This window comes from Ambystoma mexicanum, chromosome 8 (genome assembly GCF_040938575.1).
Source record: "Ambystoma mexicanum isolate Mex_15411 chromosome 8, UKY_AmexF1_1, whole genome shotgun sequence".
Lineage (NCBI taxonomy): Eukaryota > Metazoa > Chordata > Amphibia > Caudata > Ambystomatidae > Ambystoma > Ambystoma mexicanum.
In genome coordinates, this window is record NC_090929.1 from 339,079,932 (window position 1) to 339,100,092 (window position 20,161).

At 48.1% G+C, this 20,161-nt stretch overlaps 1 protein-coding gene across 5 annotated transcripts in view; it reads right to left on the minus strand.

Annotated features, from left to right (window-relative positions):
* Window positions 1-20,161, minus strand: part of EXD3 (exonuclease 3'-5' domain containing 3) — a 3,187,846-nt gene that overhangs the window by 1,569,258 nt on the left and 1,598,427 nt on the right. For all 5 annotated transcript variants that reach the window (XM_069609779.1, XM_069609780.1, XM_069609781.1 and 2 more), the window contains one exon: window positions 10,220-10,427. In XM_069609779.1, the coding sequence (XP_069465880.1) occupies window positions 10,220-10,427 (208 nt within the window). The remainder of the gene's footprint in view (window positions 1-10,219; window positions 10,428-20,161) is intronic.

The following is a 20,161-nucleotide window of genomic DNA, read 5'->3' on the forward strand; positions in this document are numbered from 1 at the left end:
TGGGCTCCAGAGTGGAACGAGTAGCCTCTATCCTGGGGGTGCAGTTCGCGCCACACATCTCGGAGGCCTAGGGCGGACACAAAGTTGGAGAGTTTCGTGGGAACATCCGGATTACGCCCTCTAAGATGGGTACGGTCCATAGTATTGCACATGACATCATTAAAGTCTCCCCCCAGGACCCATCGATCTGGGTGGTGTTTCCCCAGGAGAGTGGTGACGTCCTCCAAGAGTCCCTGGCCCAGTCCGGGTGGGGAATATATTGACACAATGGCCAGCGTTTCACCCCAGAGTGAACCTAGAATGAGTACATAGCGACCCCGTGGGTCCAGTTCCACAACTTGTGGGGAGAACGGGAGCCTCTTGTGTATAAGAATAAGGGTGCCCCTGGATCCCATCGTGTACCCTGCATGGAATGCGGTCCTGTAATTTGTTCTCTGGAAAAGGGTGCAGTGTGTTCCCGCTAGGTGCGTCTCTGATAGAAGGGCCAAGTCGGGAGAGTACCTATTCAACAGTTGTTTAATCAGGCGTCTTTTAATCCCAGAGCCCATTCCGTTCACATTCCAACTGAGCAGCTTGAGGGACCTGGGGCGATCGGGTGGGTGCAATTGTGGGTGTGTCATCTAGAGCTTCCCGTTAGAGGGCACGCAGGATGCTTGTGTCGGGAGAGCTTCCTCCCCTCGGTGTGTCTGTCGGGAATGTGGTCCCAATACCTAGTACAGCAGGGTGTAATGTGCAGAGGGTTGTTTTTAGGTCTGTGGTTGGACATGCCATGGATCCGAACTAACAAAGCAACCTTAAAACTTTCCCTTATATCCCCCACCCCATACTCCACCCCAACTTGAAGTACCTGTCGCCCGAACATACGAATACAACCGACTGTCAAGGGACAGTCAACTCATCAACCTAGAACTGTTCCACAAGTGGTATAACACTACTTAATCTTAAGTTGCCTTGTTCCGGCCGTGGGAGTTGCGTGGTCCGGGCCGTCAGTTATACAGACATCGGGTTCACATTTAATTCGCTGTTAACATGGGCTAATAACATGGCGCCGGGTCTCAAAGCGTAACTACGAGTGGGTACCTTATTCTTCATTTCAGTCATTGTCCCTGTTTGGCTGTGCCTGGGGTTGATGCTGCGGGAGTTCAGGGGACATCCTGTCTCGTCTCGGGCGATTCCTACCATTATCTTGTCTTCCGTCTGGCCTCCAATCACCCTCCAGGTGTCTTGCTGCCCAATTCCATGCTTCAGCTGGGTCCGTGAAGTGCACAGTTGTTCCATTAAAGTATATTTTCAGCTGCGCCGGGAATAAGAGTCCGTATTTTACGTTGAGGGTCTGGAGACGTTTTTTAAGAGGGCCAAAGGATTGTCTAGCTCTTTGCACTTCTCTAGTGAAATCCGGGAAGAAACCTATCTTGGAGCCGTTGAACGTTATAGTGCCCTTGGCCCTGGCCATTTGGAGTATTGCATCTCGGTCTCTATAATTCAGAAGTTTCGCAATCACTGTGCGGGGTGGGGCACCTGGGATTTGCCTGCCAGTTGGCATTCGGTGGGCCCGTTCAATTGAGAAGAAGTTCGACAAGGTCTTGGGGGCAAAGATGTCTGCGAGCCATTGCTCTAAGAACAGTTCCATGCTTGCTCCTTCCGCTTTTTCCGGCAGACCGAGGATCCGAATGTTGTTTCGTCTTGCCCTGCCCTCCCCTTCTTCCACCCTTTCTTCCAATGCTTTGAGGCGGGCTAGCGCTCCTGACATTTGCTGGTTCATTGTTCTTAAATTGTCCTCTGTTTCAGATATTCGACCTTCAGCTTCTCCGGTACGGGCTGTGAGTTTTTGGAGGTCGTGGCGTAATAATGACACATCTGCACTGATGCCATCCATCTTTTTTCCATGGAGGTTCTCGAACTTGCTATAGCGTTCATGACATCCTTCAGCGAAATGTTCTCCTCTGTTTCTGGTGTTGCGCTAGTATTGGGTTGCTCCGGCGGGAGGGCTTGGGCGGGGGTCGTATACTGCTCTATTTTGCTCTGTGTTGTCATGCCTCTTGCCTTATCTTTACCCATTTCTGAAGGTATATAGTGGACCGCGGGAGGTCCCACTCACGCACTGTTTATAGGGCTTTGCGGCGTATGTTCATTAGGACGGTTTGTAGGGCGGGTAGGTGCTGCACCCCGTTCCGGAGCTGATAGGATATGTTGGCGCCCAACGGTTGATGGGTGGGTTGGTTTGCGCACCTGGGGGTTACCCCCTTCTGTACCCCTTTTCCTTGTGTGTTCCTTGTGGTGTCTCCGCAAGGACCCTACTCCTCTATTGCTGCACTATATGTTTGATTGTTGGCCTCTGGTTGTGGAGCTGATTGCGTCCCAGGCACCCAGCTCATATAGTGTTTTTTGCTGGTTTAGTGCGTCGCGGTGCCGTCCCCCCAAAACCGGTCCCCAGGGCCCCAGACTTCCAACGGCTTTCCCCCTTCCCCCGGATCCGCTCAGGCTCTGTCACGCGGGGGGGGGGTATGGGATCAGGCCTGCCTCCGGTGAGATAGCGCTCCGGCGGGGGTCGGATTCATGTGCGCCCGAAAGCACACGTCAGGATGTGGCCGCTAGCAGCAGGGCCCGCCTACCTTCCCAACTGCGGGCAACTCGCTCCGTTCCGCTCTCCAGCTGGGCAGGGTGTCTGCCTTCTTCAGTTGGCGTTTTTTCCTCGCCTGCCGCTCCGGCGGCCAAACGCATCCGCGGGGGCTGCAGGGATCGGATTCGTATGCGCCCGAAAGCACACGGCAGGATATGGCCGCTAGCAGCGGGGACCGCCTACCTTCCCAATCGAAGGCGGCTCCCGCTTGTATGATCCGTTCCGCCCGGCAGGAGTCCACGGGCTCGTCTCTCCCCTCCGCTCTTTGCTGTAACCCTGCGCGGCTGCTCCAGGCACCATCGGGGCAGGGTGTCTGCTTCTTGCCGCTGGCGCCGTATTACGCGCCTTCTCCTAGTCCGCCATTTTGTCCATCGTCGGCGTCTCGGGCTTCTCGGACCAAATGTGCCCGACTGGTGCTGTGTTTCGGGTCGGTAGTATGGCGACCTGAGCGTCCAAGGTTCCGCCGCACCTGGATATAATTTCGGCCGTTGTGGTGCCCAAATAGCAGGATATTTTCAGGATTTGGCTGACGGCCGCGGGAGCTCCGAGGAATCACGTCCTCATCCCGTGCTCGCTGGCCACGCCCCCCCTCGATGTCTCTTACTTGAATGCTTGGATCTCGAAGAGTGGTGGGAACTGCATCGAGACCTAGACCGAGAATGTTTCCTGTGTCGGCAAGGAGACTAATGTCTCGACTCTGCCGAGGAAACTTTCAAAGGAGTTTTAACTGTCTTACCTCTCTCAAGCTTCCCCTTACGCTCCTTCAAGGCTTATGCCTTCATGGACAAGCAGTCCTCGCACTCCGAACATTGGTGTTCCGATTCCAGGCACCAAAAACAGATCCTGTGAGGATCTGTCAACGACATTTTCTTTCTACAGTATCGAATTTTTTTGAAGCCGGACCGTGGAGTCGTCGGTTCGAATGAGGAAGCCATCGAGTAAGAGTTGGTATTCTCGAGGAATAATGAAGAATATATTCTCTGACTAACGATACTGAGCAACGGACTTGCACGCTGCACAAGTCTATTTATACGCAGGATGACATCGGCGCCGATACAGAGGCTGTCAAGGGACATCGGCTCGAGGGACATCGACGCGCAGCACCCTCTACTGAAAAAAAAATTCAGAGGCCAGCAAGCTGGAGATGATCTATCAAGATAAGGAATACGTCGGAGGACACAATCCCTTCGAAGGTAGGTTTGGGCTTACTCACCCATCTTGAGGAAGTGATGGCCACCAGGAAAATCAACTTAAGGATGAGCAACCTTAATGAAAATGAATGCAGGGTCTCAAACAGAGCACTCATAAGAAAGGTTAACACTAAACTAAAGTCCTGCTCAGGAACAACCAACTAGTGTGGGGGGAAAATGGTTGCATAAACCCCACAAAAACTGCTTCTCCGTGGGGATTTTAAAATAAGAGTTTTGCTCATGGGGCCTCTTAAAAACCGAAATGGGGACCAGAAACCACTTTGCAGTATCAACGAAGGTCCGACTAGGCTAAAGGAAGCAGGAAATCCAGTACAGAAGTATTAAGACAGGTGAGAGGGTCTAGACTTCAGGATCCTGAGGTTCAGATGGATTATCATGTCACTCTGAATGGGAGAGCAGGTCCACCGTTGCCAGAAGGCACCCCAGAGGACAAGGGCCTGTAGAACCTGGGCCATGGTTACTAGCTTGAATGTGTCCCTGTGTGGGTACAGGTTCAAAGCCTCTGATACAGGACCAGATGCAGGACTCTGTCCTTTTTCAGAACCAGAAAGTGTAGGGAATACCACCCATCGTCTTGTTCAGAGCAGGGCACCAGTTGTACGGCACACTTAGCATCCTCCAGCAGTATAGAGGCTCACACAGGATCTTTGGGTGCATGGATTGCATGACCCACAGTCCTGCTGATATTGTTCATCCCCCAAACAATACAGTGAGATACTGCGGGGGTCCGAGACAGACATCTCCTGCACAGAGATTGGAGACCGAGGACAACCCAGGGTTGGGCGCGATGCAGTTAAAAATGTAGCTGAAGCCAAGTGCCATTCTCAAGTGCACAGAAAATAAGGTGGTTATGGGTGTGAAGAAAGGACTTCTCTCCAGGAGTACAGGAATTAGTGGCTGAACCGCCTACTCAGCCCTAGAGTACTACTAAAACCAGCAGTGATCATAAGGTGAACCAGGCAAAGCCCGGCAAATGTATCTCCTCTGCCTCTTTTGGTAGTTCAGGCTAAGGGGGGCTATATCTTCTGGTGGGGTGTGAGCTGATACAGTTGAAACATAAACAACAATAAACATGATGGTACCAAAATGAAAGAATGCCCAACCAATGTTGTATTAAAATAGGAACTTTAATAAAAACTAGCAAGGCACAACACTAATTAAAAACACTACAGACGCAGCCCTGTAAAGGAAATACAGAGAATTAAGACTTTGAGAATAACAGGAACTCTGGGTTGGAAGGCATGGGTGTTCAGGAAAAAGATTTCAGCAGCAATGTCAATGTTTGTGGATAGATTTGCAATAAAGCAGAGAAGCGTGGCCTAAATGTTACTATGGACCTTTAAGGCAGACAAGGGGGACACAGAGTGTTCAAAACCTTTTCTGTCTTTGGGTCTCAACAGCTTTGAGCCAGGTTAGCAGATGCTTTACTGCAATCGAGTAGATATCGAGCCGGTTGAGGCGTGTTTTCCCAATGGAGAGTCAGCATAAAGTCATTCCATGGCACAGGCTCCCAGTGGATGGCTTCTCCACATGCTAGACGGTCAAATTAATGTCTTCCAGCAGTCCGGGGCAGCGGTCGATGTAGCAACTAGACTATCCTTATGCAGGATCAAATCAGCATTCGGGATGGGAGAGTATATATGGCTTCCAGCAGGTCGAGACAGCATTGTAGTCGATGGCTTCCACAAGGTCTAGCCAGTGATCGAGTTAAGATGAGGCAGTCTGCTTCAATGGGTTGAAGTCAGCATCTGGTAGTAAGGTAAGCTTTACAAAGACTCAGTGACAAAAGCAGCATCAAGGGTCCTGCTTTGAAAACAGCTTGGAGATGTCTTGAGGCAGTAAATGTGCTTCCAAGAGGCTTCTGGACTTCTGGGCTGCTGGAGGACCCACTCCAGGATCTACAATGTGAAGAAGAGTCCTCGGTTCCAAATTCCACTTCACAAAGTTGTCTGGTGCCTACACCTATTGTGTGCTCCCAATAGCCACCATTTCAAAAGCAGACATGGATTATATTTACCAGGCTGTCTAGGTTTTACAATTATTATGTACTGATCAGAGGTGCAGAAGATTCAAAATTCACCTATGGCATGGGGCTGAGGGACGTCTGGAGGGAATTGAAGGAGAATGCGGAGGGTTACACCTTCCTCTCTGAGGTACACGGGACACAGTCCAGGATAGACTATATCTGGGTCTCAGCGGGCTTGGTGGGAAGGGTCAAGGATATAGTGGTGGGCCCTATGGGTATAGCGGATCACAAAATACTATCAATGCAGCTGGAACTGGGAAGAAGGAGGAGGAGGGGGGTATGGAAATACCTGGAATACGTGTTGAGGGACCCCACAATAAGGGAGGAGATAGAGGGAAAAATTAGGGAGTGTTTTGACAATAATAAAAGGGGGGACACGGCAGAAGACATAAGGGGGGACACGTTGAAAGCCACATTGAGGGGGGAAATTATAGCACTCAAAGCACTAAGGCGCAAACAACTGCAGGCCCTGGAGACCCGGCTTGAGGCAGAGGTTGTGGAGGCAAGGATCAAAGTAGCTGGGACCCCCAGCAGGTATAACCAGAGGGAATACAGGAGGGCGGTGGGGCAATAGGGGATTCTGCGAACCAAAAAAGCAGAAGCGGCCCTACTTCAAGTGAGACAAAAATTTTACGCTAATGGGAACAAGGCAGACGCCCTTCTGGAGCGCCTCCTCCGGGGAGCATTGTCAAGAAACACAATCATGGCTCTAAGGACAGAAGCAGGCGAAAGGGTCACACGTATAGAAGACATTCAGGAAACTATGGCCAAATTCTATGAGGCATTATACACGTCGCAGACCCCCCATGCCCAAGCTCAGGATGAATTCCTGGAGAAGATAGACCTGCATAAAATAGATGGAGTCGCTCAGATGGCTCTAAACCAAGAGATCTCGGAAGATGAAGTAAGGGGGGTCATTAGGAACCTGCCCGCGGACAAAGCCCCGGGCCCAGATGGGTACTCAGCGGCGTTCTACAAGTCCTTTGCCGGTCTGTTGGTGCCACACTGGACGTGCCTCTTTAATTCCTTTAGAGATAAAGGGGAAATAACCCCGTATTTGAAAGTAGCAAATATCTCCCTGGTCCTGAAGCCGGGCAAGGACCCTCTGGAAAGGTCTTCATATAGGCCAATAGCGCTAAGATCTATACCAAAATCCTAGCCAATAGGCTAGAGGGGCTTCTCCCGGACTTGATACATCAGGACCAGGCGGGATTTATAAAGGGAAGGCAGACAGCGGATAATATACAGAGGGTGGCACACTTGGTTGAAAAGGCAGAGAAAACACACACCCCTGCAGTCTTATTATCTCTGAAAAAGCGTTCGAACGGGTAGAGTGGTCATTCCTCTTCAAGGCCATGGAAAAAATGGGACTAGGAGGCGCTTATCTGCAGATGGTTAAGGCTAACTACGTTGGGCCCCGAGCGAGAGTGGTGGTGAACGGTACGACATCGCGACCGTTCCAACTCCAAAGAGGCACGAAGCAAGGGTGCCCCCTATCGCCCTTGCTCTACGCAATCTACTTGAAACCCCTCCTGCAAGCTATTCGGGAATTACAGGGAATACAGGGAATCCCATTCGGGGGCAGACAGCATAAAGTGGCGGCCTTTGCCGATGACATGCTACTCGCCCTGACCAACCCCATAGAATCAAGTAGGCAGTGTAGACTAATACTCAAGTAATTTGGGGAAGCGTCGGGATTACGCATTAACATGAATAAATCTGAGATGATGGACCTATCGCTGGGGAAGGAGGAGAGGGATGAAATTAAACGGCTGACACCATTCACTTGGCGGCCGGGGGGGGGGGATCACTCTGGCTCTCACGGGATGGTACGCAGCAAATTACCCCCCTAATGAGAAGTATTAAAAAGGACCTCCACAAGTGGCAGAATCTCCGGATTTCCTGGCTTGGGAGGTTGGCGGTCATAAAAATGGCCACATTGCCGAGGATGCTCTACCTGTTCCAAGCCATCCCCCAAGCGATTCCAGCAATCTTCTTCAGGGAGCTTCAAGCTATAACGAACAACTTCATCTGGGAGAGGAAAAAAACAAGGATAAGTAGGCAGCAGCTTATGGCCCCAAGGAAAGAAGGGGGATTAGCCCTACCTAATTTCCGCCAGTATTACGAGGAAACCCAGCTAAGGGTCATTAGGGAATGGCTCTGCGAGGGGGAATAAAAACACTGGGTTAAAATGGATAGGGCTGTTACGAAACATGACTTAGGGGAGGTCTTCTGGCTACCTAAGCAGCACCGCCCTAAACACATGTATGAGAGCTCCATCACCAAACTGATGGCGGATAATTGGGACAGGCTGGTCAAATGCAAGGAAATCACAACTTTCCCGTCCCCCTTTACACCTTTATTCAATAACAAAGAGGTCACCCCCAGGCTAGAGAGGGGGGCGTTCAGGAGCTGGCAAGAAGGGGGTTGCCGGAGAATGAGAGACATGTTTGTGGAGGGGGTGGGGGGAGAGATCAGCACCTTTGTGGATTGCAAAAGGGACTTTGCATTGGGGGAGGGTGAGAGACTGAGATATTCCCAGCTGCGACACTGGCTTCTGCACCCCACTAACAAGGAGGCGGCCACCAAACCTCCGACCCCCTTCGAGAAATTCTTAATGACTAACGATGGCTCGAGGGGGCTGACCTCCCAGCTCTACAAGATTCTAGATGAGGCTACCCCAAGGCAGCAGTGGGCATACATGGGAAGATGGGAGCATATACTGGGCAGGGATATAGAAAAGAGGGAATGGGAGAAACTCTGGAGGAAAATTCCCAAACTAGCCAGAGCCTCACAAATCCAGGAAGCCTGGTATAAAATACTCTACGGGTGGCACTACACTCCAGCCCGTCTACGCAAGATATACCCTGAGATGACGGGAATCTGCTGGAGAGGCTGCGGCAGGAGGGCACAGCGGAACATATTTGGTGGAGGTGCCCAAGAATAGTCCCATTTTGGAAGGAAGTAGGCCAAGCACAAGAGTTCGGATCGGGGTTGGGGGGGTACACGCCCCCCGAATGGACCCTGCTGGGCCTTCGGCCGAAGATGTGTCAGGGGAGCTGAGAGGGAAAGAGAGAGCGCGGGTGATGCTTACTTTAGCCGGAATGACAATTATAACTCAGAGGTGGAAAAGCTCGGACATTCCGACATTCCAAGACTGGCTGCTCAAAGTTTGGGAGTTGATGGCAATGGAATAGGCCCCTTACGCAATGAACAATGTATTGCAGAACTTTGCAGGCGAGTGGGGGGGGGGGGGAAGTCTTAACCTTCCTCATAGACGACTTCAGGATTGGATGGCGCCCGCAGCGTTTAAGACTCCTAGATCTGCAGTGAACCCGAAGGGATGCATTCACACTATAGGAGACAACGGAATACCTGAGGCAGCACCATGGGAGGGGGAGATGCAAAGGGGCAGGGGGGAGTTTTGGGGAATGTTATGTCTGTTGAAAAAAATATTAAAAAGAATTTGAAAAAAAAAAAAAAATCACCTATGCCTGTTGGAATGATGTGTTTTAGCAGCTGTCAGGAATGCACTTAACCTTTGAACCTGTTCTGCTGTCATTACAGGGCTAGGGATGTCAGGAGACTGCACATGCAAAGATACGAGTACACTTTTTTTGGCATGGAGCATTATGAAAGGGGTTCCAATTAGCAGACCTCCCTTTCAGGAAGAGATTTCCCTGCATCATTTTATTAATAAAAGTAAAAAAAAGGCAACAAAAACCTCAGGCTCATGTTATCCCGCTCTCACAAGATGGAATTCTGTCACAATCGAACACAGCTGATCTATTTATAAGGGCCCCCCTTATGTCAGTGTGGGGCGTGAATTGGTGTCAGGCGGAGCCAAGCTGAACCCCTGGCGGTGAGAAAGATTTCCAAGGACAGCTGGTGCTAGAGACTGAAAGAGGAGGAATCTGAGGAAGCAATCCATTCGAAGGTGAATTCTGGTCCCAAGTATCAGTGTTACATTATACTGGTGAATGATGGGAATACAGGAGCACATTGACGAGATCACTCAATCCATACATTATCAAAGGAGGGATCTAGCAAAAATATTAAACTTAGTCTCAAGACACTAGGGAAAGTGGGGTGAACGGATATTCTGGCACTTTTTGCCAATGTGCTGTGGATGGCCTCACATTCCCCAACTATCATCTCTTCTGCTAAACACGAATCCCACATTTCCTTTGACTGCCATTAATCCTGCCATTTAGTGAAATGGCATACACAAAAAAAGAGGTTAGCTAGAATAGATATTGTCAATGGGCGATATGCACAAAGGAGTATGAGTAGGAATAACCATCCTGAATCTCCATCAATCTGAACATAAGGGACAAGCACCACTCTGTATGTAGCAGTTACCTAGCTTAGTGATGGTGGAATCGGTGAAGACAGCCGTGATGAAGTTGGCAAGCTCACACTCCTCACCCTCCACCTTCTTTGGAAGCCGCAGAAGGTCCAGCAGAAAAACACACTCTTTAACTGCGATTTGAATCAACGACACGCGGGACTTCTCTATCACACCAAAGGAGGGCCGCCACTCCATGTCAATCCCCACAACTTGGCCAGGCTGAAATAAAAAATAAATAAAAATAGGCTTCATTAATAGATACCAAGGAGCACATATGAGCATTAAGAGAGTTTAGGGATTCTAGGCCCACTTTGTATGACACCCTAGATACTAAATACAACTTTTTTCTCCCCTCCCCCCATTTTGTTTTTGGACCACAGACTTATTTTTGGTGACCAAAGGGACTTCTCGGAAAGTCTCTCTGCAATTGCAACCTTTATTCCTTTTGTTGAATTATATGGTCATCCATCACTCATAAGGGCCATTCCCTTTTTTGTCCTGGGGTAATTCTGTCACACTACATTGTTTTTTGGGAGTAGGCCAATGGCAGCGGTACTTGAGTTTTCGCTTCACCCGGGATGATGGACATTTTACAACACTGGTGGTCCAATGAACATTTTTGGTAGCTATTGGAGGTGCAGATGCATATTTTTAAAGTCCTGCTCTCCGCCAATTTCTATTATAGGAATTCATTTATTCAGGGCAACCATGGGGTGGTGCTAAATTAGCACTGCTGACCACTTGAGTGCTTTTTGAGCCAACGTGGTAGCCTCCATATTGGTTTTCTACAGTATACACTGTCCACAGACAGTCCCTCATCTTGTGGGGGTGATCTGCGCTGAGGGGCAATCGTCATGGCCAGCCCAAAATGGATGGACACCAGACTACGTTGTCTCTTCCCCCTTTTGTGGTTGGTGGGATGGCTTTGGCAAGCCTCTTTTTGCAGTGGTACTTAAGCCTTTTTCTAGTCCCAGTGATCTATCTTTGCCCTGCCATCCTGAACTTGGAAGAACCAGTTCTACAGACCTACTGGAGGAGTTTCCTGCTATTTTCCCAATGCTGCCATTTTAAAACCTCATCTGGCCATATTGGATCTGATCGTTGGGGGAAGACGGGGTTCTGTATTGCATCCACTGTTGTCCTCATTGTGCGACTATTTTCTGTGGCTGTGCCACGCTTCCCTTAACCACAGAGTAGCCAGAGTCTGTCTTCACAAGTTCCTTCATCTTCCCAACAGTCTTCCTATGCAGTATTTTTGAGTGGCTCCACCATCGGAAGATCTTTAATTGTTCTTATCCATTATGGCGATATCGGAATCATCGTTGACTCAGGGTGCAATTGCCTGGGCACCGGATGCTGTAGACCGCATCTAGAAAGGAAGCCCTGTATATACTTATTGGGTTGTTTCGTGCTGCTGGAGCGGTTTACCTCAAAACTATTGCTCTAAGTACTTTGTATCCTGGGATGGGCCATTATTTGAGATGCCCTTTGTCAAGGGCCTCGTTTGGTTTAGGGGCGAGGTTCTTTGGAAGCCACTCTCTACCACATATCCCTGTTGATTAACATTGAGGGTAATCCTGCTGCATCTACACAAGGGGCTTCTGGATTTTCAAGCAACACCTGGGTATCTTTATTGGAGTCTCCTCTGGTTCTTCGTGTGGGTTTCTGGCACCAAATCTGCAACAGTGGGGTTAAAGAGAAACTTACCTTTATTTTCTGCATATACGTGGCTGGCCTAATAACTGTCAGATTCACTTCTATGAAACTTTCAACCCATCTTGGAACTTTTCCAAAGGTCCCTTTGTGGGTATTTCCCTACCCCTGGACATTCTCCCTGTGCCAACACAGGGTTCGGGGAATTCCAGGACAAGAACTGGATTTTTATTATTTTCCAGTGATTTTAATTTATATTTTAAAGTTGTGCCTTCGCTACCGTTAAAGTGAATATTTGCTACACTTTCTAATACTTCTGTGTACTTTTTCCCTGCATGTGAAATGCAATGCTATCTATGGCTAAAATGTAATCAGATTTTTTGTATACCTTTGGCTGTAAGAGTTGTTCTCCGCCATTCAGCACCTTTGTTCATTGTTAGGTGTGCTATTGTATTATTCAAATGCTATGCGCCAGTGGGGAAGAATTGATGTGGAGGGTTGGTATTGGGCTTAGGGCCCTTATGACTATTTCTCCTGTGTGGTAAAATGTCTGGTTCCCTTTATTTCCCAACCCTTGTTTATATGTGTTGTCTGCTCACCACCAGGTATAGGCCCAACAATATATAGCAAGGTTGGGTTGCATCTTTAGGAGAGTATACTATGGGTTTTGCAGGCACTTGGTATGTCTGGTCCCATCTTTCTTCCCTTCCTCCCTTGCCACCATATGTTGGGTGCCTATCTGCTATAGATGACAACATTAAAGTACTGGGGTAAAGAAAGTCCCCAAAGACATCACTGTTTTGTACATATATGTGTATTTTAATACTGTATCTTATGTGGTCAAATGTTTATTTGAACAGAGATCTATATGTGTAACATAAGAAGTATATATTTTTTTTCCGTATAGAAGTATGGTGTATTTTCCATGGATAAATGTGTGGACTAATTGTACCTTTGTGTCTACCTGGTACCCTTTACTAAAAATTGAATCTTGTTGCTCGGTCAGGCTACTTACCTTTAAGAGAGGTTTTGCTTCCCTTTTTGGTTGTCGCTGTTAGCACCCCCCACAGGGATAGTGGTTGTACAGCCCATAAGAGGGAGTGTACCCAAACTGCACTAATAATAAGTAAATAAATAAATAAATGAGCTAGGAACACACAAATCTAAAGTGGTGACCGGCAAGAATAAGAAACATTTTGTCAGCCAACACCATGCTAACTATTGAGCCTAGTCAGCCAACACCATGCTAACTATTGAAATCTATTATTACACCACTGGCTTTACTCCTGTGTTTTAGCTAACCCTGTATGCAGAGTTACTCTATGACCATTCACATTTTCTAAAACTCTTTATGTCCCAAGATCCCACAGAAGAACACATTACTTACCTCTCAGTAATGTTCTTTCTGATAGATTAGTCCTGCTTTCCAGATTCCTAATCTATGATACATCTTCTCCAGCTTCTTTCTTTGCTAACATTTTCAGCCACCCGGGGGTGCAGCATAATATTTATGGAGCGATCCTCTCCCCATGACCTCAGTTATGCTTTTCTCCTAGCTCTCAGCAGCGGAAGGAAAATAAAACGCGTTGAGACATATGAGCTATCTGCCAGAAAGGGCAAGTCAAGAGCGCAATGAGGAATCTGTGGAAGGAAGAACCAATCTATCAGAAACAACATTACTGAGAGTTAAGCAATTTGATCTTCTAATGGATCCATTCCTTTCACAGATTCCTCATCTCAGACGCCCATAGGAGTACAAAACCTGAAGAAGGAAGGAGAGTGAGAACATCACCTACATATACATCAGGAAACTCTGGAGGAATGTGTCCAAAATAAGCATCCTGTCTTGACAATGGATCCAGACAATAATGCTAGGAAAACGTGTGCAGGGAAGCTCACATAGCTGCCTAGCAGATGTCTAGCACAGGGACACCTCTCAGCAATGTGGAGGTAGCTAGAAGCCATACCTGGTCAAATGGGCTAGAGGCCATCAGGCACATCTTTACTAGCAGGAACATAACACTTTTAAATACATAGAACAATCCACCCGGAATTAGTCTGCTTAGCAGCAACCTGCTGGCAAGGCAACCAGCGTAACTCACAAAGAGCTCATCATCCTTCCTAATGTCCCTCCTCCCAGAGACATAAATGAGAGTCTTCTTGGGATCCAGGCAGTGAAAACGCACTGTTTTAGCAAGGCGAGGTGCAGGGAAGCAAACAGGAAGATGGATCTTCTGACAGACATACAAATCTGACATGACCTTGGGAAGTACAGACTCATGTGACAGGACCAGGGGTTTAACCCCGTCAGGGAGGGGGAACAACGACCCCCTCCTGACCTAGAATAGGTGACCTACCAGGACGTATGCCAGAGCCGATCCTACCCCAGAGGTGGGGTGAGGGAGATAGGGGTGGCCTCAGTCCCTTAACTCATGAGTGTGCCTTGTTGGCTACTGTTGGTATCACAGTCTAACCACGCAATGCCTTCCTGCCTCTTTTCTGGTAAGTATTCTCTTTTGCCCTGAGGACACCAATATCCAGAATTCAACACTGTGGCAAACAAGCAGAACGAGTGGCTGGGAAAAGATGTTGCACAGGACCCTTCAATTTGCAGCAACTTCCGGCATGAACTGTAGCCTCCAAAGGCGGATGGAAGGCCCAACGCCCGACAAACATGAACCGTTCCAGACCACCAAGACTGCATGAATAACAGCAAAAGAAAAGGGGGCAGAGATATGTTTTTTTAAATGTATTTTTAAACTGTGTACCATGATAGCTCCACACCAGGGAAAGCCTAGGAATAGAATGGCTTGATCTGTCAGGGGAAGCAGGGCAACCAATAGAACCAGTGGTTTAGAGCAATAAAAGGCCTGCAGTCACAAGTCACATTGTTGGATATGAGTGCAAGTAAGGTATTGGCTGTGACAGAAAGAGTGGTACCAACAAGGCTGAAGTTGTGATAGTGTATTAAGGAGTGGGTGATAAAGGAAGATTGGGAGCAATAGGATAGAGGGAGAGGAGAGTGTGAAAGACAATGCAAGTGAGTGAAAGAGAGAGGAGACGGGTGCAGAAGGGCAGCGTGAAGACAGCAGGGAGTAGTAGGAAGAGAAGGAACAGCGAGAGAAAGACAAGGAGCACCGTGTGGTGACCTGAGGGACAAGGAGGAGAGAGGTCAGAGATAGGGAGTAGTAGGAGGAGGGGGGAGTATAGATATTGATATTTTATTTCTATTGCGCTCATACACAAGTGTTTCAGAGCGCGACAAGGCAAGTAAGGGGAACAGGGCAGAACAAAACAGCGATCTTACTAGGCCCAGTGACATTGAGAATGCGCAAGTGCATGAGAGAGGGGGAGGAGAAAAGTGCATGGAAGGGTGAGAAGTGGAAAGTATGAAGCAGAGGAGAAACAGATAAATAATAATCAATAAATAAAAAAGGCAACAGTGGTAGTGCAGCCAGCAATTTGCAAGTGCTAGGTTTAAGGCAGCAGACAGGGTAGGTCTGATAAGTGCAGGAAGAAAGAGGGGGGGCTGTATGGGTACAGATACAGACCCCAGTGCAAGGGGTGGCTCGGAGGCAGTGCGGGAGGGTGGCGGGGTGAGCACGTACCTGGGCCCGGAGGACAGAGGGTGGCCAGGTGCACGGTGCCAAGAGAGAACAGATCAGCAGGGGAGAGTGGGAGCGAAGGCAGAAGAAAAGAGGAAGGTCTTGAGGTGCTTCCGGAACCGGAGATGGTTGTCCTCAAGTTTTAGAGTGGCAGGGAGGCTGTTCCAGAGGGAGGCCCCAGCTGAAGACAGATCGACCCCCAGCTCGTTTCTTTGAAAAATGACTGACCCCGAGGGAGTTAGAGGTAGAGAAGCGACAAGCTCAAGAGGGGAGGTATTTGCAGAGGGATAGCTGAAGGTATTTTGGACCCAGGCCCCAGAAAGCCTTGTGGACAATGCAGAGGGAGAATGCAGAGGGAGAGAGGGGGATGAGTAGGGGACCAGATGGACAGAGTAGGGGAGAGAAGGAAAGGTGGGAATAGGGTAAGATTACACGTAGAAGTGAGTGAAAGGATAGAGAGAGAAAGAAGACTGAGGACCTAGGATGAACAGAGTTGGGGGAAAGAGGTGTGAGGAATAAGAGGGAGGGCAGGAAAAGAAGGCAGGGATTAAGCGGTTTTAAGATCAGGGAAAGAAGCAGAAAAAGTGAGTGCATGAGGGGACCGGCACAATCTTCAACATCATTAATCACATTGCGGGACACCAGCAGATTAGACAATCCTTAGAAGTCCCGGTGGGAGCAAGCTAGATAAGGACTTGGCCTAAGAACCTCACCACAAGATTAGGATTGTTTAGGCAGTAGGGATTACTGATTGCTTGTTTCATTACACCACTGGGGAATAGGAAAGCCTGGGCGAGGACAGACAGAGGGCAGGAGGTCGAGGGATCAGTCGGGCCAGCCCTTAAACAGATCAACCTGCAGTCTTCCCACCTCAACAAAGATTTGAGAAATAAAATAAAATCCCCTGAATCGTTTTCCCCAAACTTTGTGGAATTATGAAACCCATCAGGGGAGCTCGGACAGAGTAACCGCCTCCTTGGAAAAAAAATAAGATCTGGAAGATTAACCGACAGAGCATGGAGTTCACTCGCCCACCTAGCGGAGTTGATAGAAACCAGAAACAATCACCTTCAAGTTGAGATATCTCAAGAAGTAGAAAGGCAAAGGCTAAAACTGAGCCGGTATATGGAATGCAATAACATGGTAAAATCTGTGAAGGGTCAAAAATGAGAGGCGGACACAAAGTTGTAATGTTTTCACATTAGTCATTTTTATTAAAACATTTTTCAAAAAGGGCTTGGATAAAGGCCCATCTGTCCCTATCCTAAAGCGTGTGTCCCTGCCTATGAAACTAAAACTAAAACAAGCTCACCTTGTGTCCCAAATATATCGGACCCCACACTAACCTACACAAACAATAAGGTGCAAAGTAAATGTCTCTGCTTTAAATTCAACAAAAATGTGTAAAAATCAAGATGTGCAATTACAACAAAACAATCCTTGTATCCAGGGGTTGGCTCCCTTCCCTAAACTGTTTCAAGAAAACTAAACTATTGAACATGGTCTGTTCAAACAATGTTCTATTAAAGTTAATACTTTCCCCATGATGGCTAAGGAAAATGCATTTTCCACAACACTGTTTGTAGTATAGCAAAAGAAAGTATTTTCTACTTTTAAGGGCGGCAACATGTTTAATGTAAAAGTCTCTCTTTTCTTTCATACAACTGTTCCAAAATGATTTTCTGGTATCCCCTCCAGCCAGGAATTTTTCAACTGAATCTTTGGATATCCTGGTTTACTCGCCTGCCAGGAATTCCTCCCTTTTGGCACTTGCAGATCCCCTGGTGTGCTCTCCTGTCGGGTATCTCTTTCCAGAAAGGATTCACTGCCCGATGTGTATCTTTCACCAGGTCTTTCTACAATGCTCCCTTTCATTTCAAGTATAATACAGCTGCACTTCTTCACTATTTATACCTTACTGACTTCAGGTATTACTTGTTCCAACGTTCCCCCACATTGACATCCCATATAAGGAGGTTTGTTCAAGTTCTGTCTGTCAACTTCTTTTTTACTATCTCTTGGCTTTTGCTAATGCTTGTTCCAATTTTCCCCAAATTGATGTTTCATACAAGGAGATTTGTACACTTTTTGCCCTTTAACTTCATTAGTGTCTCTTGGCTTGTGGCAACGCGTGTTCCAAGTTTCCTCAAATTGACATCTCATATAAGGAGAGTTGTTCCACTTTTGCCCTTTAATTTTACTTGGTTGGTGTTCAGAAAAATTATCCAAGTGTTCACAAATTTGTTGCCATGTTCTGGGGCCCCCCCAACTCATCTGGGTCGACTCACCATTGTAACATGCAGCTACGGCGAAGGTTCAACGTTATTATTATTTTGTTATTTATTGAGCACGGAATTAGCTTTGAAAACGCAACTTAGCACTTTACAGTGGTATACACCAATACAAATACATAACGGAGCGCTTTGCAGAGGTCTACAACATTACAAGTGCATAACAGAGTACTTTTCAGAACCAATATACAGTGGGAGGTAGGATACAGAGGGGGACAGAGGAGGGGTACAGCTGTACTGGGTGGCAGGGAGGAGAGTGGCCGGTGTCGTCTACTGAGTTATGTGGCCAGAAGGACGACGTGATGGCCTAGGTGTTGAGGATGACGTTGGACAGGGTTCCCCTGTCAAGCAGACTCTCGTTCGCTTCCTGCGTGTGCTTTCCTCCTACTCACCAATGGGACCAAACCAACCCCACAGGACCGCGTTCTAGCGGTGGCTGTCTTTCTTCCAGTTGTCCCTCCAGGGCCCACGCTGTGAGTTCACCAAAGTCTAACTCCCCCAGTAAATCCCATCTCCAGGCAGCTTTTCGCAAGTGCCTGGATCTTCCAACATGACTCACCACTGTGTACCTGCTTCTGCCTTTGGGTCCCCTTCCTGCTTTGCTTTCTCTGCAGATCTAACAATAATTAATAATAATAATTTGGCATTTATATAGCGCTACGAACCCTCAGGTATCTGAGCGCTGCTTGTTATTACCCACGGTGTGTGATGCTCATTTAGCAACCAAGGAAGGATGAAAGGCTGAGTTTGGCCCTGCCGGGATTCGAACCTGCATTAGCAGGCTCTGCACAGATGTCAAAGCGAGCACTCCTACTCGCTGTGCCACTTGACCGGCATCTCTTCTTCTCCAGGCAGCTGATCTTCAGGTTTAAATGTCCTGCGCAGCCGATTGTAAACCTCATAACTAGACTGCACGTTGAACTTGAAGTTACTTTTATTCCACATTGACTCTTTACTCCTCTTCTTCGTCTCAGTACTTGAAGCTTTCTGGAACTTCGAAGCCAAAGGAAAAAATCAGTTTTAAGTTAAGATTGTTGAGCATCTTTGTTTAAATAACCACCACCATAAACAGTAGATGTTAAATGTGTTTTAGGGTGTTATGTACATGTAAATAGTATTCTGTGTGGAATATTTGACAAAAGGGGGTTTTAGAGTCTTACAACTGAATGGCTATGAATAATGACAACATGCCATCTGGAACTGTGAAATTACAGGTTCCTCTTCACAGGACAGAAAAGAATACTGCGTCCCTCCCGTTGAAGTCACCACTTCCCCATGTGTCATGTCCACGCATACGATCATTCCACGACCGTACGCGTATAGCCCTTTCAGAACGCTGCAGCCATGTGCCTGGAAGTTGGCATGGCAACGCTGGCGTCCCGTCCTTCCCTCTTCCTGGTACCGTCAACGTCGAGTAACACGTAACGTCGTCACATGATTCGTATTTAAGCACCTCCCACTTGTTGTCCGGTGCTTCTGATTTGTAATTAGTGGCGTTACGGAAAATTGCTCGAGTACTCTCGTTTCCCTTGCTTCCTTGTCCTTGTTACTCCCTTGTTCTTGGACCCTCTGTACCTGTACCCCTCCGCCTCGACCCCCACCTTGTTTCTGGAACTATCTTGTGCCTTTGACCCGGACCGTTTACTGGATTTTCGTTTTGTATTGCCCTTTGCTACGTGTCTGCCAGATTCGTGTTTATGAATATGGACAGCTAATGGAACTGCTTTGTCACCGCCCCAATTGTTGTGCTACCCTTCACGAACACGGCCGTTCCTGAACGGTGCTTTTCTTCATCTGCTGCTACAATATGGAAAGCTAAGAACTTTTGGGATACCTAGGATCCTGGGATTTTGTCGGAAACATGACTCTTTCCATTTTGTACACAGACTAGAGACTGCCATAGTCTCGGGTTAGGGTGTGCTTCTTTTTCCCTTGGAATCCGGACCTGTCTCATCTTGCCTCTGTCATGATGCCTACCCCCGGAGCACCAGGCCAGGCCCAGCACCCCCGGGAGCAGGCATCACGCCCCGGGTAAAAGCCCAGCGGCCCTTTATAGGGGCTCTTTGGACTCTGTCCTGGCGCCGTTGGCGCCAGGCTCATGTTGGACATCAGTCCTGGCGCCATAGGCGCCAGGCTCATAAAGGGAAGTGTTTGGTGCACTTACCTAAAGCAGACCATGCTGCACACTCACCTGATGCAGACCATGCTGCATGAAGAACCAAGCCAAATGAGGCTTAGGAGGGACTATTTTTCTGAAAGAACTATTTTGTTACTTGGGTGGGGCTGTGGAAGAATACTCACCTGGAACTTCTTCCAAGGCTATTTAAGCCACACCCGGACAGCCACACGTGCTTCGCGTTGTTCTGCATCCCAGCAGCTGAACGCTCACCGTGTCTGCTCCTGC